Below are 21,375 nucleotides of genomic sequence, written 5' to 3' on the forward strand. Positions count from 1 at the left end.
TTAATTGTATACAATTTATATATTTTCTTGAGACATGCATTTTTGCTCTGAATTGTTAATCAATCTATGAAAATACTTAGAAAACTGACAACTAAGTTTATTACTATATACTTCAGAAATACTTATTTATAAACTTAATCATGTAATTTGTTTTTTAGCATAAATAAGGTGACTCATATGAAGTGTGACTGTTGTAGAATCTTCTGTAAGAGAATTATGTTTTCAATTTAAAAATGTACTATTTTGAATGTGCTGTATGCTTATATTTATTTATGCTTGATGTAATGATAATGTTGTGTTAGTTCATTTAAAATTTGTAGTAAATATGTGAACTTCATTCAAATTTGCAATAACTTGTCACATGAAGCTTACACATTTTTATACTAAGCATGAAAAAAAAAAAGATTTTAATGTTTGAAATCTTGGTAGACAATCTCAAAATGGGCAAGTAGTTGTATTATAGATCAGCATATTTTTGTTTGGACTTGCAACAATAGTTTTTTTTTTAGCTTTGTTAACAATCTTCTGATAAGTGGTCAGTGAGCAATAATAGAAATAATGAAATAAAAACTATGCAGAATAGCTTTTTGTGAATAGCATTAAATGGAAAATGTACAGTAAATTATAAGAATAAATTCAAAAATAATAATATAAACAAATGTATACTTCATATTTTCCTTGCGCTTATTACTTTTTCTATATCAGTCACATCATTTATTATATTAATAAACTCATTAACATGGACATTATATGCATTTAATATTTGTGCAAATAACTTTGACGAAAGTATATTGTTCAATTTTTCTTTTAGATTGTATTGTAGAGACATCCTAAAAAACAAAACACAAAAATTACATAAAAGAATACATTATTCTTGCAAATAATTTATAAAAACCAAACTTACAATCCTAGTATAAAAAGTGCCAAAAGTTTCTGCATGGCAGGCTTAAATGTAATGTTCGTGGCATCTAATTCAAATGCTTGAATTGAAATATGTTTTCATTTATGTTGTATTCTAATAATAATTTGGCTAATCTAAAATCAAATAAAAAAAATTATTTTTCATTTTATGAAAATTCATCAAATTCATAATTTGATTAAAGTTATAGTTACATAGGATCCAGGTAGGATAATACAATTCCTCTTCTTTTAACAATCTGGTCATATTGATCATTCAAAGGTAAAAATACTGTTTCAACTCTATCCCTTGAAGATGCAATAGTGGTGTCATCAGTACTTAATTCATCCACTGATATTTCTGTTTTCCCTCCATAAAATGCACGAACTTTAATCATAAGCTTATGATTTTCCTGTTTTAAATACTCATAATCCGGTAGTGGTTTAAGATTTTAGTACGGGAGCCAGCAACGTTTTCGAGCAAGCATTTTAGTCAGGCTGGTTTTTTGGTATGTGGTCCTTGGTGCTCTCACGGTTAGGGTAAGGGCCGTCTGGCAGCTGGAAGTGGTTGCGTTAATTAGTGCGCAGCCAATTTGTACAGCGCGATTTCAAAATTTTGAAAGCATTTTAGTCAGCCCAATTTTCGTTTTTTTGACTTCGAATAGGTTCACCAGACTCAAATTTTTTGTTGCCAGACATTTTGGGCGCTGCTAAATATGTGCCAGACGCCAATTTATTTATTAATTTTTTTAAAAATTCAAATCATTTTAGTCCGTCTGAAATTTAGTATTATGTTCGTTAAGGGTCAAAACACGTAAAATTAATTTGCCAGACGTTTCTGCGGTTGTTAACCATGTCTGGCAAGCAAAAATGTCTGGCAATATGATACTAGTTTATAGCATTTTAGTCAGTCCAATTTTCATTTTTTGACTTGATATTTGATTTGATAACTTGAATAAGTTATCCAGATTCACATTTTTGTTGCCAGACATTTTGGGCGCTGCCAAATATGTGCCAGACGCCAATTTATTCATTAATTTTTTTAAAATTTCAAATCATTTTAGTCCGTCTGTAATTTTAATATTATGTTCATTAAGGGTCAAAAAACATAAAATTAATTTGCCAGACGTTTCTGCGGTTGTTAAGCATGTCTGGCAATGAAAAAAGTCTGGCAATATGATACTAGTAGACAGAGTGAGACAATCGCTAAATACATTGGCGCGAATGAAACGAAAGTGTAAATATGTGAACTTCATTCAAATTTGCAATAACTTGTCACATGAAGCTTACACATTTTTATACTAAGCATGAAAAAAAAAAAAGATTTTAATGTTTGAAATCTTGGTAGACAATCTCAAAATGGGCAAGTAGTTGTATTATAGATCAGCATATTTTTGTTTGGACTTGCAACAATAGTTTTTTTTTTAGCTTTGTTAACAATCTTCTGATAAGTGATCAGTGAGCAATAATAGAAATAATGAAATAAAAACTATGCAGAATAGCTTTTTGTGAATAGCATTAAATGGAAAATGTACAGTAAATTATAAGAATAAATTCAAAAATAATAATATAAACAAATGTATACTTCATATTTTCCTTGCGCTTATTACTTTTTCTATATCAGTCACATCATTTATTATATTAATAAACTCATTAACATGGACATTATATGCATTTAATATTTGTGCAAATAACTTTGACGAAAGTATATTGTTCAATTTTTCTTTTAGATTGTATTGTAGAGACATCCTAAAAAACAAAACACAAAAATTACATAAAAGAATACATTATTCTTGCAAATAATTTATAAAAACCAAACTTACAATCCTAGTATAAAAAGTGCCAAAAGTTTCTGCATGGCAGGCTTAAATGTAATGTTCGTGGCATCTAATTCAAATGCTTGAATTGAAATATGTTTTCATTTATGTTGTATTCTAATAATAATTTGGCTAATCTAAAATCAAATAAAAAAAATTATTTTTCATTTTATGAAAATTCATCAAATTCATAATTTGATTAAAGTTATAGTTACATAGGATCCAGGTAGGATAATACAATTCCTCTTCTTTTAACAATCTGGTCATATTGATCATTCAAAGGTAAAAATACTGTTTCAACTCTATCCCTTGAAGATGCAATAGTGGTGTCATCAGTACTTAATTCATCCACTGATATTTCTGTTTTCCCTCCATAAAATGCACGAACTTTAATCATAAGCTTATGATTTTCCTGTTTTAAATACTCATAATCCGGTAGTGGTTTAAGATTTTAGTACGGGAGCCAGCAACGTTTTCGAGCAAGCATTTTAGTCAGGCTGGTTTTTTGGTATGTGGTCCTTGGTGCTCTCACGGTTAGGGTAAGGGCCGTCTGGCAGCTGGAAGTGGTTGCGTTAATTAGTGCGCAGCCAATTTGTACAGCGCGATTTCAAAATTTTGAAAGCATTTTAGTCAGCCCAATTTTCGTTTTTTTGACTTCGAATAGGTTCACCAGACTCAAATTTTTTGTTGCCAGACATTTTGGGCGCTGCTAAATATGTGCCAGACGCCAATTTATTTATTAATTTTTTTAAAAATTCAAATCATTTTAGTCCGTCTGAAATTTTAGTATTATGTTCGTTAAGGGTCAAAACACGTAAAATTAATTTGCCAGACGTTTCTGCGGTTGTTAACCATGTCTGGCAAGCAAAAATGTCTGGCAATATGATACTAGTTTATAGCATTTTAGTCAGTCCAATTTTCATTTTTTGACTTGATATTTGATTTGATAACTTGAATAAGTTATCCAGATTCACATTTTTGTTGCCAGACATTTTGGGCGCTGCCAAATATGTGCCAGACGCCAATTTATTCATTAATTTTTTTAAAATTTCAAATCATTTTAGTCCGTCTGTAATTTTAATATTATGTTCATTAGGGGTCAAAAAACATAAAATTAATTTGCCAGACGTTTCTGCGGTTGTTAAGCATGTCTGGCAATGAAAAAAGTCTGGCAATATGATACTAGTAGACAGAGTGAGACAATCGCTAAATACATTGGCGCGAATGAAACAAAAAAACTATTATACTCGTAAGAGCGCAATTTAAAGTTAGTGCAATTTCAATAACATTTTCATAAAACAAATAAAATAAAGTTAAATAAAGACCTAATTAGAAAAAACAAAGAAATTGCATCATATTAGTCAATTTTTTAATTTTACTAGCTGTAAAAAATATGTTAATGAGTTTAAAATATTGCTGTTAATATTTTGAAAAATTTGACTCGACAGTGGTTAAGTAACATCGTCAATTTCCCAAGACTATCATATATTTTAAGTTATGCAATGAGAACTGACAATAATCATTTTGCTGTACGCAATTTTTTTTTATCACTAAGTTAACTGAGTCGAATGACTTCATTTTACATGATACATGTAATATTATTGGTAAATGTACATATTACATGGCTTTAGCAGCAACTAATTGTAACACAAACCTATACTTAATACTGATAATACTAGTTTTGCCACCTTACCAGTTCGAGCTACCCCTAGAATAGAATCTTAAAATTCTAGTATATATATATAATATATACAATATATATTGTACAGCAAACATTCTCCGCCCTTTTTTCTTTCAGCTTTTAGCTGTAAATTGAGCACTGTTTTTTAAAAATCGAAGTGTATTTAATAATTCAAAAATTCAAATGGGTTCATTTTAGATCAATATGTATCACTATATAATGATAGTCATTCGACCTAGGTCTCTTAAATCAAGATTATTATTGGGAATATCGTTTTTTTAACAATGAATAAAAACGTCTATTATACAGATTTATTCGTCTTATGGCTTAATATGATAACTGTTTAAGCACTTTGGATGTTATAACACGCCTCGCATTCATTTATACATAATTATTTCGATTAATTCCTTCAAAACAATCAGGTATGCGAACCTCCCACACTGGGACAATAATACTACAATATAATATATCGAAAGACTCGTTAAACTCATCTATCCAAAACAAATCAATGGATTTTTATTTTTCACTCATAATTCACCTTCGATGATGTATTTATAAAGGCTGCATATTATGAGAAATATGATTTTTTTAACTTTCCAGATGGCAATTTGTAAGAAACGGTGATTCTAAAGAAAAATGGTATAAACACAATTTTGCAGAGAAGTTTATAACAAACACATCTGTCTAATGTAGTTACTTGATTTTTCTTATGGTTTTCTGCCTAGTAAACGTATAGCGCTCTTACGAGTATAATAGTTTTTTGTTTCATTCGCGCCAATGTATTTAGCGATTGTCTCACTCTGTCTACTAGTATCATATTGCCAGACTTTTTCGTTGCCAGACATGCTTAACAACCGCAGAAACGTCTGGCAAATTAATTTTATGTTTTTTGACCCTTAATGAACATAATATTAAAATTACAGACGGACTAAAATGATTTGAAATTTTAAAAAAATTAATGAATAAATTGGCGTCTGGTACATATTTGGCAGCGCCCAAAATGTCTGGCAACAAAAATGTGAATCTGGATAACTTATTCAAGTTATCAAATCAAATATCAAGTCAAAAAATGAAAATTGGACTGACTAAAATGCTATAAACTAGTATCATATTGCCAGACATTTTTGCTTGCCAGACATGGTTAACAACCGCAGAAACGTCTGGCAAATTAATTTTACGTGTTTTGACCCTTAACGAACATAATACTAAAATTTCAGACGGACTAAAATGATTTGAATTTTTAAAAAAATTAATAAATAAATTGGCGTCTGGCACATATTTAGCAGCGCCCAAAATGTCTGGCAACAAAAAAATTGAGTCTGGTGAACCTATTCGAAGTCAAAAAAACGAAAATTGGGCTGACTAAAATGCTTTCAAAATTTTGAAATCGCGCTGTACAAATTGGCTGCGTACTAATTAACGCAACCACTTCCAGCTGCCAGACGGCCCTTACCCTAACCGAGAGAGCACCAAGGACCACATACCAAAAAACCAGCCTGACTAAAATGCTTGTTTTGAAAACGTTGCTGGCTCCTATACTATTTTCACCTGGAAAAATAAATTCAATGTATTCTATCATATATATATATATATATATATATATATATATATATATATATTAAGTGTTAAATATGAACAATACAACAATCAGTTTTTTAACACACACTTTATTTAATAATTACAGACGTTTCGAGACCATGGTATGCCTCATCTTCATCTTCTCAATATTTTATTTAAATTATATTTAATTTTTGAAAAACTATCTCTTATAATGCTTGACACAGTACTAAACATGTGAATATATATAAAAATATTTGAAAACAAATTTCAAGTGTCGAAGATGAAGGGACAAGGATGGATATTATTAAAATGTAAACTAACAGAGGTGCGCGATCATATACTAAAATCAACAAATGTGAAAATAGATTAATTTATTGAAGAGAATTATATAAATGAACGAAAATAGTAAACAAAAAATTATAAATTATTAATGATGTTTATATAAAAGTCGTGTAAAATATTTGTGTCGGATCTCAGATTTCAATATTGTTCATATTTAACATTCAATGTTAATTCCACACATATCACAAAATTCTATAATATATATATATATATATATATATATATATATATGTATATATAAATATATATATATATATATATATATGTATATATAATATATATATATATATATATATATATATGTATATATATATATATATATATATATATATATATATATACAGATGTGTGTGGAATAATGGATGGATTTCCAAGAGCTATAAATAAATGATGGCATTAACCAAAATTTTGTGTATTGCTAAATGTTTACAATATATGAAAGTTTTTTTTTATAAGAAATCAAGTCTTCCAATTGAGCATAATGAGCGAATATCACTATAACCGCCATTCCATTTCCTTCAAAGAAGTATGGTCCAAAAGCAAACACCATCAACGAATAACCTGACATGCATTCACATATTTTTTCACTGACTAAAAGTCAAGCAGAAACGGAATGTTAAAACGGAAACGGAATAATAAAAATCAGAATCCCATAAAATTGGGCGCAATTGTGTCATTATTTTTGGTCGTCTCCTAGAAATGTAATTTACATTATTCTCAGCCAATATTTTTCTCTATTTTTTTTTCAAAATAGTTACAATCAATATCATCACCCAGTTTCTGCTTGGCGTTGAGTTCACCCTGTATATATATATATATATATATATATATAATTTTGTGTTAAGAGTGGAACAAATGAGTGTTGTATTGTTCATATTTAACATTATATATATATATATATATATATATATATACCCTTTATATAATACAAGTATAATTTATTTACATATTTATACCAATATATACAAATTACAATATTATATTTTATACCACCAAGAAACAAAATATTAATCAAATAAAAATACCTACTTTTAGTTATTAAAGAAAGATCTTCCTGTATTTCCATTAAATCCAATTTTTTACATAACTTGGCATATTGTTCCAACTGCTTGGGCGTCAACTTTAAATCTATACTGCTTTTAAATTGATGACTATTTTCTTTACAATATTCTTTAACTCGATCTTCTCCAAGTATATATATTAATGTATCAACAGTTATCCATGAACAAAGGGTATTAGAAATGATTTTTAAAATTGAAACTTTTGGAATGGTCTTTGTATCAAACTATATTTTTCAAAGTTTTTTGTTGTTTAACATTTATATCTGTCATTTTATGTACAGTGTTTTTATCAATTTCTTCTGTGTAGCTCTTTTGTCTAATTATGTTTCGAGACTTGCTTCCAGATATTTTATCAAAAGAAGTTAATGGCAAAGAATTACTATTAGTTAGCTTTGTTGTATTTAAGTTATGTGTCTCTGATTCATTTATATTGATACTTTCTACAACCTCTGTTTGGACACTTGTATCATCTGCAGCAGCTTTTTGTAAATTTAGTATTGTATTACATTCATGTTTTATATTAGTTATTGATGTGAATTGTGTATTTTTAGTGTCTTTATTAGATCAATGATTATCAATCCCATTTTCATTTATATTATCATATTTTAATTGAATTTCATCACCAAGCGAAGAAAAACTAAAAATATTTTTGGTTTATATTTATTCTTGTTATTTTATAAGAAAAATAGTTTTTAGTGAATTAATTAATAACTTTCAAGTTTAGTTGGATGAAAAGCCAAAGGAATACATATTATAAAATGTAAAATAATGATTATAAAACTAAAATACAAATGTTTAAACATACCTTTTAGTATGATTCCATAATTTATAACATCGTTTCTCTTCATTTTCCAATACCCATAATGGACTACTGGGCAACTGTTCTCTAATATATTTTGCAGCAGTAAAACATTGTGGGCTACAGAATTTCTGATATATTAAATTTAAACAATTCACCTTAGAATAAATCAAACTAGGATAAAAGAATTATTAATATAATAATTTACCTTACGTTCAGTAATGTCATATACTTTATTTACAGATGTTGATATCTTAAATTTATGCTTCGGAATTGAACCTAACTGATTATCACATAAAGGGTACCCACAAATTTTCAAAATAAAACGTTCTTCAAACACATCTTCTAAATAGGCTTGATCATCATTCAGAAAATCATCGTTAAACAATGCACTTCGACAGCTTATTTGTTTTTTACTTTAACAAGCATTTATTATATTGTCTAGGTTATCTCTTCATGAAAAATTTATTACAATGGACGTCATGTTTGATTTACGTATCTGTCATATGTCAAATTCGATTTCAAAGTGAAAAAAAAAAAAACTGAAAACAAGCGCGACCGGCGGCAGGGGCTCTAACTAAACTCGGGTTACAGACGTTTGTTCCGAGATTACCGGCCATGCTATGGTCTATGCTTATTTATCTAGGGCGTCACCGTCTAGAAATGAGCAAGGAATTTGGCGTATTTGCTTATGTTTATTTAGGGTGCATTCGACTTGGACGCTTACGCGCTGTGAGCGCTCACGCTTATAAGCACGAATTTTTAGCGTTCGACTTGGCCGATAAGCGCTCAGAATCGATAACTAAATTCCGTTCGTTTTGGAAACTGTGAGCGTCAATAAGCATCAAAATGGCGGCAAATGGCGGTAACGGTAATTGTGTAAATTTTATTACTTTCTGGATCATTCAGCGGGATTATAAAGAATTTAACAATTAATGAATAAATGAAATTTGGTTAGCTTATGCTTAATTAATAGTAATATTAAAATTGAAATTTAAAATTATTTAAAATTAATTAAATTTAAAATTAATTAATATTAATATCAATATTAAAAAATAATTGTGATATACAACTTGGCATTTTTGCGGGATTATAAAGAATTTAACAATTAATGAATAAATGAAATTTGGTTAGCTTATGCTTAATTAATAGTAATATTAAAATTAAAATTTAAAATTATTTAAAATTAATTGAATTTAAAATAAATAAATAGTATGAATAAAATAAAATAAATAATATGAATAAAAAATAAATGTGATATACAACTTGGCATTTTTGCGGGATTATAAAGAATTTAACAATTAATAAATAAATGAAATTTGGTTAGCTTATGCTTAATTAATAGTAATATTAAAATTGAAATTTAAAATTGATTAAATTTAAAATTAATTAATATCAATATTAATATTAAGAAATAATTGTGATCTACAGCTTGCCATTTTTGCGGAATTATAAAGAATTTGACAATTAATAAACAAATGAAATGACAGATAGTAAAAACAACTGACGCTCACGCTCACGCTGCCCTACCTCTGTGGCGTGAGCGTATGTGAGCGCAAAATATGTGCTACGAGCATCCTACGATGGTGCTACGAGCGTACTTATGCCACACTCACAGCGCCAAGTCGAACGATGAAAGCGCGCTCACGGCGCGCTCACAGCGCGTAAGCGTCCAAGTCGAATGCACCCTTAGCTGTGCGTATTTGACAGTTCAACTTATGACTCATGAACACTTATGACACATGAACAACAGTATATTGTCTAGGCATGAACACGGGGTATTCTAATATTGTCTAGGGTTCAACTCCTTGACAATATAATAATATTGTTCAAATAATTTAAATATTTGAGGAATGAATATACGGAATATACGGTGAATAACATTGATATTTTTTCACTTTTGACAGTTTGATAGATTATTCATACAGTAAGTTACTAGAAAAAGTGTAACAATGAATAAAAGGAGCGGTTCCAGCGACAGAAAGTCTGTTTTTATGGATCAGATGAAGTACGTTGAAGTACATGTGCATGTAATTTTGTTGGTATCACCATTCAGTTTTCTAAAATTTTATTTAGGCATGAAGATTATTTGATATTTGTAAAAAAGAGAAAGGAATGTAATGCTAAAGCCCAAAAAATTGTAGAGAAGTTGCTAGATACCACCACTGAAGAAATGTTCCTGCAAGTTGTAAGATTTTTGCAAATAATTCTGTATAATTTTTTTTATTTAACTTAAATTAAGTAATTGTAAGCATTAATAATCTGAAACTAGCACATTGTATATCAAGCTTATGAGTTTATTTAAGTATTTGAAATATTTTTAGCTGAAATATCTTAATCAAGCCTATTTAGAAGATGTGTTTGAAGAACGTTTTATTTTGAAAATTTGTGGGTACCCTTTATGTGATAATCAGTTAGGTTCAATTCCGAAGCATAAATTTAAGATATCAACATCTGTAAATAAAGTATATGACATTACTGAACGTAAGGTAAATTATTATATTAATAATTCTTTTATCCTAGTTTGATTTATTCTAAGGTGAATTGTTTAAATTTAATATATCAGAAATTCTGTAGCCCACAATGTTTTACTGCTGCAAAATATATTAGAGAACAGTTGCCCAGTAGTCCATTATGGGTATTGGAAAATGAAGAGAAACGATGTTATAAATTATGGAATCATACTAAAAGGTATGTTTAAACATTTGTATTTTAGTTTTATAATCATTATTTTACATTTTATAATATGTATTCCTTTGGCTTTTCATCCAACTAAACTTGAAAGTTATTAATTAATTCACTAAAAACTATTTTTCTTATAAAATAACAAGAATAAATATAAACCAAAAATATTTTTAGTTTTTCTTCTCTTGGTGATGAAATTCAATTAAAATATGATAATATAAATGAAAATGGGATTGATAATCATCGATCTAATAAAGACACTAAAAACACACAATTCACATCAATAACTAATATAAAACATGAATGTAATACAATACTAAATTTACAAAAAGCTGCTGCAGATGATACAAGTGTCCAAACAGAGGTTGTAGAAAGTATCAATATAAATGAATCAGAGACACATAACTTAAATACAACAAAGCTAACTAATAGTAATTCTTTGCCATTAACTTCTTTTGATAAAATATCTGGAAGCAAGTCTCGAAACATAATTAGACAAAAGAGCTACACAGAAGAAATTGATAAAAACACTGTACATAAAATGACAGATATAAATGTTAAACAACAAAAAACTTTGAAAAATATAGTTGATACAAAGACCATTCCAAAAGTTTCAATTTTAAAAATCATTTCTAATACCCTTTGTTCATGGATAACTGTTGATACATTAATATATATACTTGGAGAAGATCGAGTTAAAGAATATTGTAAAGAAAATAGTCATCAATTTAAAAGCAGTATAGATTTAAAGTTGACGCCCAAGCAGTTGGAACAATATGCCAAGTTATGTAAAAAATTGGATTTAATGGAAATACAGGAAGATCTTTCTTTAATAACTAAAAGTAGGTATTTTTATTTGATTAATATTTTGTTTCTTGGTGGTATAAAATATAATATTGTAATTTGTATATATTGGTATAAATATGTAAATAAATTATACTTGTATTATATAAAGGGTATATATATATATATATATATATATATATATATATATATATATATATATTAAATGTTAAATATGAACAATACAACACTCATTTGTTCCACTCTTAACACAAAATTATATATATATATATATATATATATATATATATATATATACAGGGTGAACTCAACGCCAAGCAGAAACTGGGTGATGATATTGATTGTAACTATTTTGAAAAAAAAAATAGAGAAAAATATTGGCTGAGAATAATGTAAATTACATTTCTAGGAGACGACCAAAAATAATGACACAATTGCGCCCAATTTTATGGGATTCTGATTTTTATTATTCCGTTTCCGTTTTAACATTCCGTTTCTGCTTGACTTTTAGTCAGTGAAAAAATATGTGAATGCATGTCAGGTTATTCGTTGATGGTGTTTGCTTTTGGACCATACTTCTTTGAAGGAAATGGAATGGCGGTTATAGTGATATTCGCTCATTATGCTCAATTGGAAGACTTGATTTCTTATAAAAAAAAACTTTCATATATTGTAAACACTTAGCAATACACAAAATTTTGGTTAATGCCATCATTTATTTATAGCTCTTGGAAATCCATCCATTATTCCACACACATCTGTATATATATATATATATATATATATATATATATATTTATATATACATATATATATATATATATTTATATATACATATATATATATATATATTATAGAATTTTGTGATATGTGTGGAATTAACATTGAATGTTAAATATGAACAATATTGAAATCTGAGATCCGACACAAATATTTTACACGACTTTTATATAAACATCATTAATAATTTATAAATTTTTGTTTACTATTTTCGTTCATTTATATAATTCTCTTCAATAAATTAATCTATTTTCACATTTGTTGATTTTAGTATATGATCGCGCACCTCTGTTAGTTTACATTTTAATAATATCCATCCTTGTCCCTTCATCTTCGACACTTGAAATTTGTTTTCAAATATTTTTATATATATTCACATGTTTAGTACTGTGTCAAGCATTATAAGAGATAGTTTTTCAAATTGATGTTTTTCAAAAATTAAATATAATTTAAATAAAATATTGAGAAGATGAAGATGAGGCATACCATGGTCTCGAAACGTCTGTAATTATTAAATAAAGTGTGTGTTAAAATTAAAATACATTGAATTTATTTTTCCAGGTGAAAATCTTAAACCACTACCGGATTATGAGTATTTAAAACAGGAAAATCATAAGCTTATGATTAAAGTTCGTGCATTTTATGGAGGGAAAACAGAAATATCAGTGGATGAATTAAGTACTGATGACACCACTATTGCATCTTCAAGGGATAGAGTTGAAACAGTATTTTTACCTTTGAATGATCAATATGACCAGATTGTTAAAAGAAGAGGAATTGTATTATCCTACCTGGATCCTATGTAACTATAACTTTAATCAAATTATGAATTTGATGAATTTTCATAAAATGAAAAATAATTTTTTTTATTTGATTTTAGATTAGCCAAATTATTATTAGAATACAACATAAATGAAAACATATCTTTCGAATTGCAACAGCTGATCAACACATTTGAATTAGATGCCACGAACATTACATTTAAGCCTGCCATGCAGAAACTTTTGGCACTTTTTATACTAGGATTGTAAGTTTGGTTTTTATAAATTATTTGCAAGAATAATGTATTCTTTTATGTAATTTTTGTGTTTTGTTTTTTAGGATGTCTCTACAATACAATCTAAAAGAAAAATTGAACAATATACTTTCGTCAAAGTTATTTGCACAAATATTAAATGCATATAATGTCCATGTTAATGAGTTTATTAATATAATAAATGATGTGACTGATATAGAAAAAGTAATAAGCGCAAGGAAAATATGAAGTATACATTTGTTTATATTATTATTTTTGAATTTATTCTTATAATTTACTGTACATTTTCCATTTAATGCTATTCACAAAAAGCTATTCTGCATAGTTTTTATTTCATTATTTCTATTATTGCTCACTGACCACTTATCAGAAGATTGTTAACAAAGCTAAAAAAAAAACTATTGTTGCAAGTCCAAACAAAAATATGCTGATCTATAATACAACTACTTGCCCATTTTGAGATTGTCTACCAAGATTTCAAACATTAAAATCTTTTTTTTTTTCATGCTTAGTATAAAAATGTGTAAGCTTCATGTGACAAGTTATTGCAAATTTGAATGAAGTTCACATATTTACTACAAATTTTAAATGAACTAACACAACATTATCATTACATCAAGCATAAATAAATATAAGCATACAGCACATTCAAAATAGTACATTTTTAAATTGAAAACATAATTCTCTTACAGAAGATTCTACAACAGTCACACTTCATATGAGTCACCTTATTCATGCTAAAAAACAAATTACATGATTAAGTTTATAAATAAGTATTTCTGAAGTATATAGTAATAAACTTAGTTGTCAGTTTTCTAAGTATTTTCATAGATTGATTAACAATTCAGAGCAAAAATGCATGTCTCAAGAAAATATATAAATTGTATACAATTAAAAAAAGTAAACAGTATTTTTGTGAAATTTACATATGATCTTGAATAATTTATAATCATAAAATTAATTATTTTCAAAATTTATAAAACTTAATTCACATGGTTAATATTACAAAACTAAATAATTTGCAATTCCTACATCCTATAAAATGTTACACAATACCTTATTAAAAGTCAAATAATACAATTATGAATATATTGTGTAAAGAAAATATGTAGATAAAAAAGTTCATATTCGAAAAATAAAAGTTACACAAAAAATAGATTTTTATATACAAGTATGTACACACCAGTTCAAGCTTTCCTTGAACCTCTTCTCCGCATTGACGATATACATTGTGGACAATACCATTTACCTTTAGGAGGTGCTTCAATTCCAACACATGGATAATGGAACCATTCAAATGGGCACTAAAAAATATAAATAAGATTGTGATAAGTATACCTTTGAAGATATTTACATGAAGTAAATAAAAAAAAGTATATTACATCTTCATTATCACAAGCGACCATATCTCCATAGGATACTTGATTACAGAGGCAATATTTAGGCTCATTAGGGTCATATGTCCACTCTTCTTGATTTGCGTCTAAAGCAGCTGCATCATCAACCTCTGTACCATTATCAACAGATTCAACAGCATGTGTATGTGTATTATTTATGGGTGCAATACCAGATGAAGAACCAGCAGATCCCATCGAACTGTTTGAATGGGATGTTCCACCAATTATTGAATGGGAAATAGAAGAATTATTGTTGTACTTCCTGAAATAATTAAAAAAATATATTTTTTAATATTATGTAAACATAAGATTTTATATATGGCTATCTACTTTTCTCACAACAATTCATAACTCATATTTAATAGAACATGTTATTTTTAGTTGCATTGAATTTGAATAATCATGTAATAATTTATAAAACCAAAATTTCATGGATGAAAAGTTACTTTTTAATAAAACTGTTTTAATTAAATATATGATTTTCAATAATGAATATATAATTAGTTATTTAAAATGTTTTAAATCCATATAAGAAATCAACACCAAGTGTACAATATATGTTTAAAAACCAGTACAATATATGTTTAAAAATTGAATTGTACGATTTTCAAAGTTTTCTGAAATTAATATAATATTTACTTTTTTTGTCTGCGGTGGCCTGTGGTCCCTTCTCTCTCAACAGCTTGTAATGCTGTTTGAGCAGCACCCGCCAAATCTCTTCCAATTAGCAGTTCATGTCCACTAGTAGCCCCTCCAGAAGTGCCTAAATGAATTGCAGCTTCATAAGATGCTTTTAAAGAGGCTGTTCTTCTGCCCTGTTGCATCTGCTGAGTTGCTGTAATAGCTTGGCTAGCAGCAGCTGCAATTGCGTTGCCTATAAGAAAATTATTTACAATCTAATTAAAAACTATTAAATATACATGTATATTTATTTCAAAGTAATAACTAGTAATAATTTATAAAACCTACTGTGTGTAACAAATTATTTCTGTTAACAAAGATTATATTGAATTATTTTTAACTTCCTGTAGGGTAAGTTATAGTAATTGCAAAAAAATCGAAAATGAAAATTTTCATATATCTTTGCGTTTCAGGGTTTCTGAACATTTTGGCATACCTTAGAAAAAAATGAATATGTGCATGTGTTTGTGTGTGTGCGGATAAAAATTTTCGTCGACGATTTGGGGAACACGGTTCAATCGATTTCAATTATTCAAAAAACATTCGACTGCTATTGATAAGGAGACGTGTTGATTAGTTTTTGGCATAGGCAGGTCTAGCCGTTTCGAAGATACGGGGCAAAAAGTGCCACAAAGGGTAATTCAGTTTTTAAGAGAACGGAGTGTCCGATTTTAATAATTCAAAAAACATTTTACTTGTATTGACAAGATGAACTAATTAAATTTTCATAAAGGCAGGTCTAGCGGTTTCGGAGATCTAGTGAAAAAAGTAAAAAAAAGGCACTTGGCGGTCAAAAATGATTATTAGACACATATGCACATGAAATTATCAGATATTTTATAGAGATTTTAACAATAAGCATAAATTTTGTTTACATTCCTATGGGTTCCGTACCAATGTTTATCCGTTAGACGCCGACACGGCGCTTACGCGCTTCGATTTTTCGTCTCTATGCACTTAAAGCAGTGCGATTGCTTTGAAAAGAAGTTCATTACTTCAAAAATATTTCAAAATAAAAAAAACATTTTTTTCTAATTTTTTTTTCAAAAATTTATAGTTTCTCAAAAATCTAAATTTTTTAAAGTAATTTTTTTTCAAAAATGTTAATCTTTTAAAAATTTTAAATGTTAAGGCACGATGTCATGCGCCCCACTAGTTAAGATTTGAACCGCAAAAATTCGCTAGGTCGTAAAAAAGGATTTCAGAACCACGTTCTAAAAATGTACTTATTTTGCATTATCTTTATAGATCTTCAATGCCTATTTACTCGTACATCAGGAAAAGAATGCGGTTAATGAAAATAAAAAAACGACCACGTTTGTTTTTGTGTTGTGTAATTGAAGCTAGCAGGCTGATTAATAATAAAAATAACATGGCTGCGTAAGCGTATCATAGGTTTTGAAGTTCGTTATTTTCGATTTAAGATATCCAAAGGAAAATTATAATTGATATATAATGCTCCTTAGTAAATTGAAAACAAATCAAAATATTTCATTCTTGGAAAAATGTATGTTAAAAACAATATTTCAGACAAACAGACATAAAATCAAAGAATTTTTTTAGGTTATATACTATGCATAAAGAATGGAAAATCAGTGATAATAATATCTTTTAACATGAATCATATTATTTCGATAAAAAACTAAAGATTGTTATTTTGTTTCAAAAAATAAATATATATATATATATATATAAATTAATTAAATTTTAAGAAAAATGAGGTTATTAGTTTAGACATTTAAAAATCAGTATTAGTAATAGCTATTCAGTATATATATATAGCGTAATATAGTTAGATTTAAAACAACATATGGGTAACAAATAAAATCATAAAAAATTCTGATATTCTGAATAAGCATCTGATTATTGTTAGAACTCAACTCAATGTATATAGCTTTGGTTTTCTAAACTTGCATATTAATATATAAGATTTCTGAATAGCTATTACTAATTATGATTCTTAAATTACTAAATTACTAAAAGCCTAGTTTTCTTTCAAAATATTTTTTATATATTAATATATAAAATTATATATATATATATATATATATATATATATATATATAATGTTAGATTAGTAAATAATTTATTTGAATTCAACTTTATGTTCAAATTCAATTTTCTTTGTAACAGAATAATTAGCAGTGGAGTAACTCGAGTCTCAAACAATCTAAGAGAGTATTCTACTATGAGGTATAAATTTTAGGTCATTTTTAAATTATAAAAAGGGCAATCAATTTTCTTAGTATTATTTTTTCTATTATTTGTGTATCAACGTTACAAAAGTACAGAAAAAATTAAAACAAAAAAAAGTTAATAATTTTTAAAATTAGCAGTGTTTATAGTGGGAGGTCTCAAAAAGGTGACAGGTGACCATGTACGCAATTGCAACCCTCCTAGTAATCAGAAATGAGAAGAAAAAGATTATTCATCTAGAATGATGTCTCTATGGTATATACTAGGATTAAGCTATTGTTTTTACATAAATGGCAACTGTTGCCACTTTTTTGAGTTTCTTGATTTGATAAAAAAAAAGTGAAATTGAAATTTGGGAATGTGACTAGTGCATACTAGACAAAAGTCTATGAAAAAGGTTCTCTGAAAATTTTAAGTGAATCGGTCTAGTAGAACTCAAGAAATCGTGTACATCTTATTGAAAGACCGTTTTGAGAAAAAAGCGTTAAGTTTTGCAAAAGAAAGGAAACAGAAGAAGATCATTATAGTCAAATAGCTGTATCTCCAAAAATAATTTAGATTTCAAAAAATCCTCTTGTATATACATTCTTGAATAGTTAAGCTTTGAAAATATGAAAAAAAAACAAAAACACAATTTTTTGGAATTTCTACAATAGAATACCCCCTTAATTAACAACAATTAACAAGAAAACTTTTTAAACATAAAGCAATATTGAGATAGAACCCAAAGTCCTAATTAAAAACTTATTTCATACTCTGTCAAGATAAAAGGCGGTTCATTTATTTTCAAAAAGTTATAAAGTTTATGAGAACTTCAAGTAAAAAGTATTTGATATTATATGAATTGTATCAATTAAATTCAACAATATAGTTACCATTCTTCATGAAAAAAAAAAAAATAATATAAAATCTAAGTAACCTTGAGGGTTTCAAAAAAAAATAATAATAATGATAATAAATAAAACAATGTATTCTAAAATATACACCTTGATAATCGAATAGTTATGTAAATAAACTCTTTCGAAAAGATATGTTGAGCTATATTCAATATTTTGTTTATCAACCAGATAAGGCTTGTAAAAAGATATTAATACATACAAAATATATTGTAACTAGCTATTTTTGAAATATAATATAAATAATAACAGCTTTTTTTAACATAGAATTAATTGAAATGTTAGTGTATTAATAACTTACCAATATTAGTAGCAGTCCAACATTGTTAAAAGAAAAGTCAAAACTTGTATCAATTCTAGTTATTTATAAAAGCATGCAATTTTTCACAAATATTTTATTTGATATTATACACATGCACTATAAATACATCAATATAAATATATTATCACACTGCACAGCTTACCTGCACCAATATGTTGAAGAGTATATCCAGTGGAACTTGAACCAGGAGTAGAGTTCTGAATGGCAGCTATATTACTTTGCGATGATGCTGGCGAAGATGTAGCATGACTAGAATGTCTTTTCTCTAAAGGCATACAATCAGCTCTAACTGACGAAGTGCTATCACGTCTTTTTTCAGCACGAGGCCTGTATCTGAAAATTTGTTAGAAGATATTATGACAATAAATATAATCAAGCTTCCAGCAAATAAAGTAAGTGACTTTGTTTAGTTTACAACATCTATAATCATAATGTAAAGCATTATAATTTACTCATAGGTATATGAGTCTCTCTGTAATGATGATTTTAGAAAAGTTTTATGATCAGCTTATATTTGAATATTAAATAACAATGCAATTATAAGCACAAGTATTTATGTATTGTAAAATAAATTTTAATTCTAGGCCTTGAAGAGTAATCATAATTGTTATAAAAAGATCTGCTTGAAGCTTGATTTAATGTGCCAATATTTTAATATCATAACCTGTTTTCTTTTTGTGGATTTGATGGCAACTGCTGTGGTACATCAAGTTCCAAAGAACGTTTTTCAAGTACTTCAGTAATTCCATTATGATCGGCCTCCAGCTCACATTTAAATTTATGTAGTTCACTATCTGGAATAAAACAATAACCACAATAAAACATTATTAATAATATAAAATATTTAAAGTGGTTTGAACCCTTTTCTATATAAAATATTATTACAGCAATAATTTTCTTTTACTTAGTTCATGAATCATGAATAGCCTCACCAAGTTTAGGTATTTTCCACTAGATATACATTTTTTCCACTAATTGAACTTGATTCATCATTGCATCTTCCAATGCATGATAATAATCTCTCCGAATTATAGAAAACTCATTATCGGCTTGTTGACCAACAAATTCTCCCCTTCTACATCCTCCAAAGACAAAATAAAATGAAACAGAATTAAAATTATACATACCAAACCAGTATTAAAAGTTGCAATTATTAATCATTCAAAAAATTATTTTATGTAAAATTTGACAAACATGGATATTTTGTTCTAAAAACAAAAAATATGTATATATATAAAATTTTGAAAAATGAAATCATCATCATATATATATATATATATAATCTATATTATATATATTATATATTGTGGCCGAATACTGTGTATATTTATGTACATTTCTATGCTATGTGTGCATTGTTTATAAAGAGAACTACTATGTAGATATAATGTAGAATGTTTTTGTGAAAAATAAATGCTTCTAAATTTTTTTTTTTTCAATTTTTTTTTTTTAAATTTTAAATTAAAACGGTCCATATAATTTTGGTTCATCTCTATAGTATTTTTTATACGCACCCGTTCAGGCGACTAGTGCTATCTGTAGAGGGGGGCTTCAACTAACACAGGAATGTGGCAACGAAATATGGCCCGAGAGAGCGATCTATATACTCTTGTTTTATCTATGGACCATAGACCCAAGGGGTTCGTTCTGTCCGAGCCAATCTGACAGTCCGAAACCGTCCGCGCATGCGCAGAACACTTTTTTCTGTTCCATCCAAAATTTCGGATTCCAAACTGTTGCGGATTGTCAGTCATGCGTATGCGTTCCATCAAGCAGTCCGATGAGTTTGAAACTATCATTTTGTGTTTGTACCCGGCACAAACAGAAACTCCGCAAATTAATACGATTAAAATATAATGTTATTTAATCTCAAATAGAACATTAAAAATTTAATGAATTTACAGGAGTCCAAATATTGTAGAATATTAGATTAAAGCGACATAACGATATATAACTAGGAAATATTAAAAAGCAAATTCATTGATATAATTAAGTTATATTTTATTAGAATTTATTTAATATATATATATATATATATATATATATATATATATAAAGCGAGAGGTTTTTCTTCAGATGGTGAAATAATATTATAAAATTGTTTCTTGGGCATCCATCCAATAACTAAAAAACAGTTTTATTGAAAAATGTTTTTATTAAGTGAACATACGTTTCGGGTCTAGATTTGACCAATCTTCAGTGCTACAAATAAATATAACAGGGTTATAAATTTAAACAATATAAAAAATATATAATTACAGAAAAAATAAGTAGAACAATGTATATCAAAAGTATATATGAAAAACAACCATAAAATAAGCTAATGCAAAGAAACTCACCATACAAATAAATGTTAAAATTTTTTTTTTAAAAAAATAACACAAAGAAACAACACAAAATTGTAACGAAAAATAATATGAA

At 27.4% G+C, this 21,375-nt stretch overlaps 3 protein-coding genes and 1 long non-coding RNA gene across 5 annotated transcripts; 1 reads left to right on the top strand and 3 right to left on the bottom strand.

The window, feature by feature from the left end:
- Positions 1 to 681: 681 nt before the first annotated feature.
- LOC113377915 lies at positions 682 to 3,346 on the bottom strand. The gene is made up of 6 exons (XR_003367121.1): positions 2,930 to 3,346; positions 2,721 to 2,851; positions 2,483 to 2,646; positions 1,114 to 1,455; positions 905 to 1,035; positions 682 to 830 (listed from the first exon to the last, which is right to left on the bottom strand). It is a non-coding gene; the product is annotated as an uncharacterized LOC113377915 (long non-coding RNA).
- A 3,984-nt stretch (positions 3,347 to 7,330) lies between these two features.
- On the bottom strand, positions 7,331 to 8,663 carry LOC113375816 (putative RNA polymerase II subunit B1 CTD phosphatase RPAP2 homolog). Its single transcript, XM_026615765.1, has 4 exons — positions 8,653 to 8,663; positions 8,366 to 8,558; positions 8,164 to 8,288; positions 7,331 to 7,995 (listed from the first exon to the last, which is right to left on the bottom strand). Exons 1-4 carry the CDS (start codon positions 8,661 to 8,663, stop codon positions 7,923 to 7,925), a joined length of 402 nt encoding a protein of 133 aa, XP_026471550.1. The 3' UTR covers positions 7,331 to 7,922.
- Positions 8,664 to 9,864: 1,201 nt separating this feature from the next.
- Positions 9,865 to 14,183, top strand: LOC113377294 (putative RNA polymerase II subunit B1 CTD phosphatase RPAP2). 2 transcript variants are annotated; one of them, XM_026617553.1, is made up of 9 exons: positions 9,865 to 10,165; positions 10,234 to 10,345; positions 10,482 to 10,646; positions 10,724 to 10,848; positions 11,017 to 11,684; positions 12,988 to 13,228; positions 13,307 to 13,453; positions 13,528 to 13,691; positions 14,155 to 14,183. In XM_026617553.1, exons 1-8 carry the CDS (start codon positions 10,110 to 10,112, stop codon positions 13,688 to 13,690), a joined length of 1,677 nt encoding a protein of 558 aa, XP_026473338.1. In that variant the 5' UTR covers positions 9,865 to 10,109; the 3' UTR covers position 13,691; positions 14,155 to 14,183. The 2 variants fall into 2 exon arrangements, with proteins under 2 accessions (XP_026473338.1, XP_026473339.1); XM_026617554.1 differs by lacking the exons at positions 9,865 to 10,165; positions 10,234 to 10,345 and having other exon boundaries at positions 10,488 to 10,646; positions 10,735 to 10,848; positions 14,155 to 14,182.
- A 287-nt stretch (positions 14,184 to 14,470) lies between these two features.
- LOC113377728 (inhibitor of growth protein 3-like) lies at positions 14,471 to 19,741 on the bottom strand. Its single transcript, XM_026618137.1, has 5 exons — positions 19,619 to 19,741; positions 19,097 to 19,281; positions 15,499 to 15,733; positions 14,845 to 15,121; positions 14,471 to 14,766 (listed from the first exon to the last, which is right to left on the bottom strand). Exons 2-5 carry the CDS (start codon positions 19,227 to 19,229, stop codon positions 14,650 to 14,652), a joined length of 762 nt encoding a protein of 253 aa, XP_026473922.1. The 5' UTR covers positions 19,230 to 19,281; positions 19,619 to 19,741; the 3' UTR covers positions 14,471 to 14,649.
- Between the last annotated feature and the right edge of the window lie 1,634 nt (positions 19,742 to 21,375).

Source organism: Ctenocephalides felis, unplaced genomic scaffold (genome assembly GCF_003426905.1).
Source record: "Ctenocephalides felis isolate EL2017-DRISC unplaced genomic scaffold, ASM342690v1 CF-g0.4_SCAFFOLD_01886, whole genome shotgun sequence".
Taxonomy (NCBI): domain Eukaryota; kingdom Metazoa; phylum Arthropoda; class Insecta; order Siphonaptera; family Pulicidae; genus Ctenocephalides; species Ctenocephalides felis.

Bases quoted from the DNA above. Each gene is read 5' to 3' on its own strand.
- LOC113375816 (XM_026615765.1), bottom strand. The intron at 8,289-8,365 runs GTAAATTATTAT...TTAATATATCAG, and splicing joins ATGACATTACTGAACGTAAG to AAATTCTGTAGCCCACAATG. The intron at 7,996-8,163 runs GTATGTTTAAAC...AAATATTTTTAG, and splicing joins TTATGGAATCATACTAAAAG to TTTTTCTTCGCTTGGTGATG.
- LOC113377294 (XM_026617553.1), top strand. From the start codon at position 10,110: ATGAATAAAAGGAGCGGTTCCAGCGACAGAAAGTCTGTTTTTATGGAT. The intron at 10,346-10,481 runs GTAAGATTTTTG...AAATATTTTTAG, and splicing joins AAGAAATGTTCCTGCAAGTT to CTGAAATATCTTAATCAAGC. The intron at 13,454-13,527 runs GTAAGTTTGGTT...TTTGTTTTTTAG, and splicing joins GCACTTTTTATACTAGGATT to GATGTCTCTACAATACAATC.
- LOC113377728 (XM_026618137.1), bottom strand. From the start codon at position 19,229: ATGCCTTTAGAGAAAAGACATTCTAGTCATGCTACATCTTCGCCAGCA. The intron at 15,122-15,498 runs GTAAATATTATA...TAATTATTTCAG, and splicing joins GGCCACCGCAGACAAAAAAA to GAAGTACAACAATAATTCTT. The intron at 14,767-14,844 runs GTAATATACTTT...TATATTTTTTAG, and splicing joins TCGCTTGTGATAATGAAGAT to TGCCCATTTGAATGGTTCCA.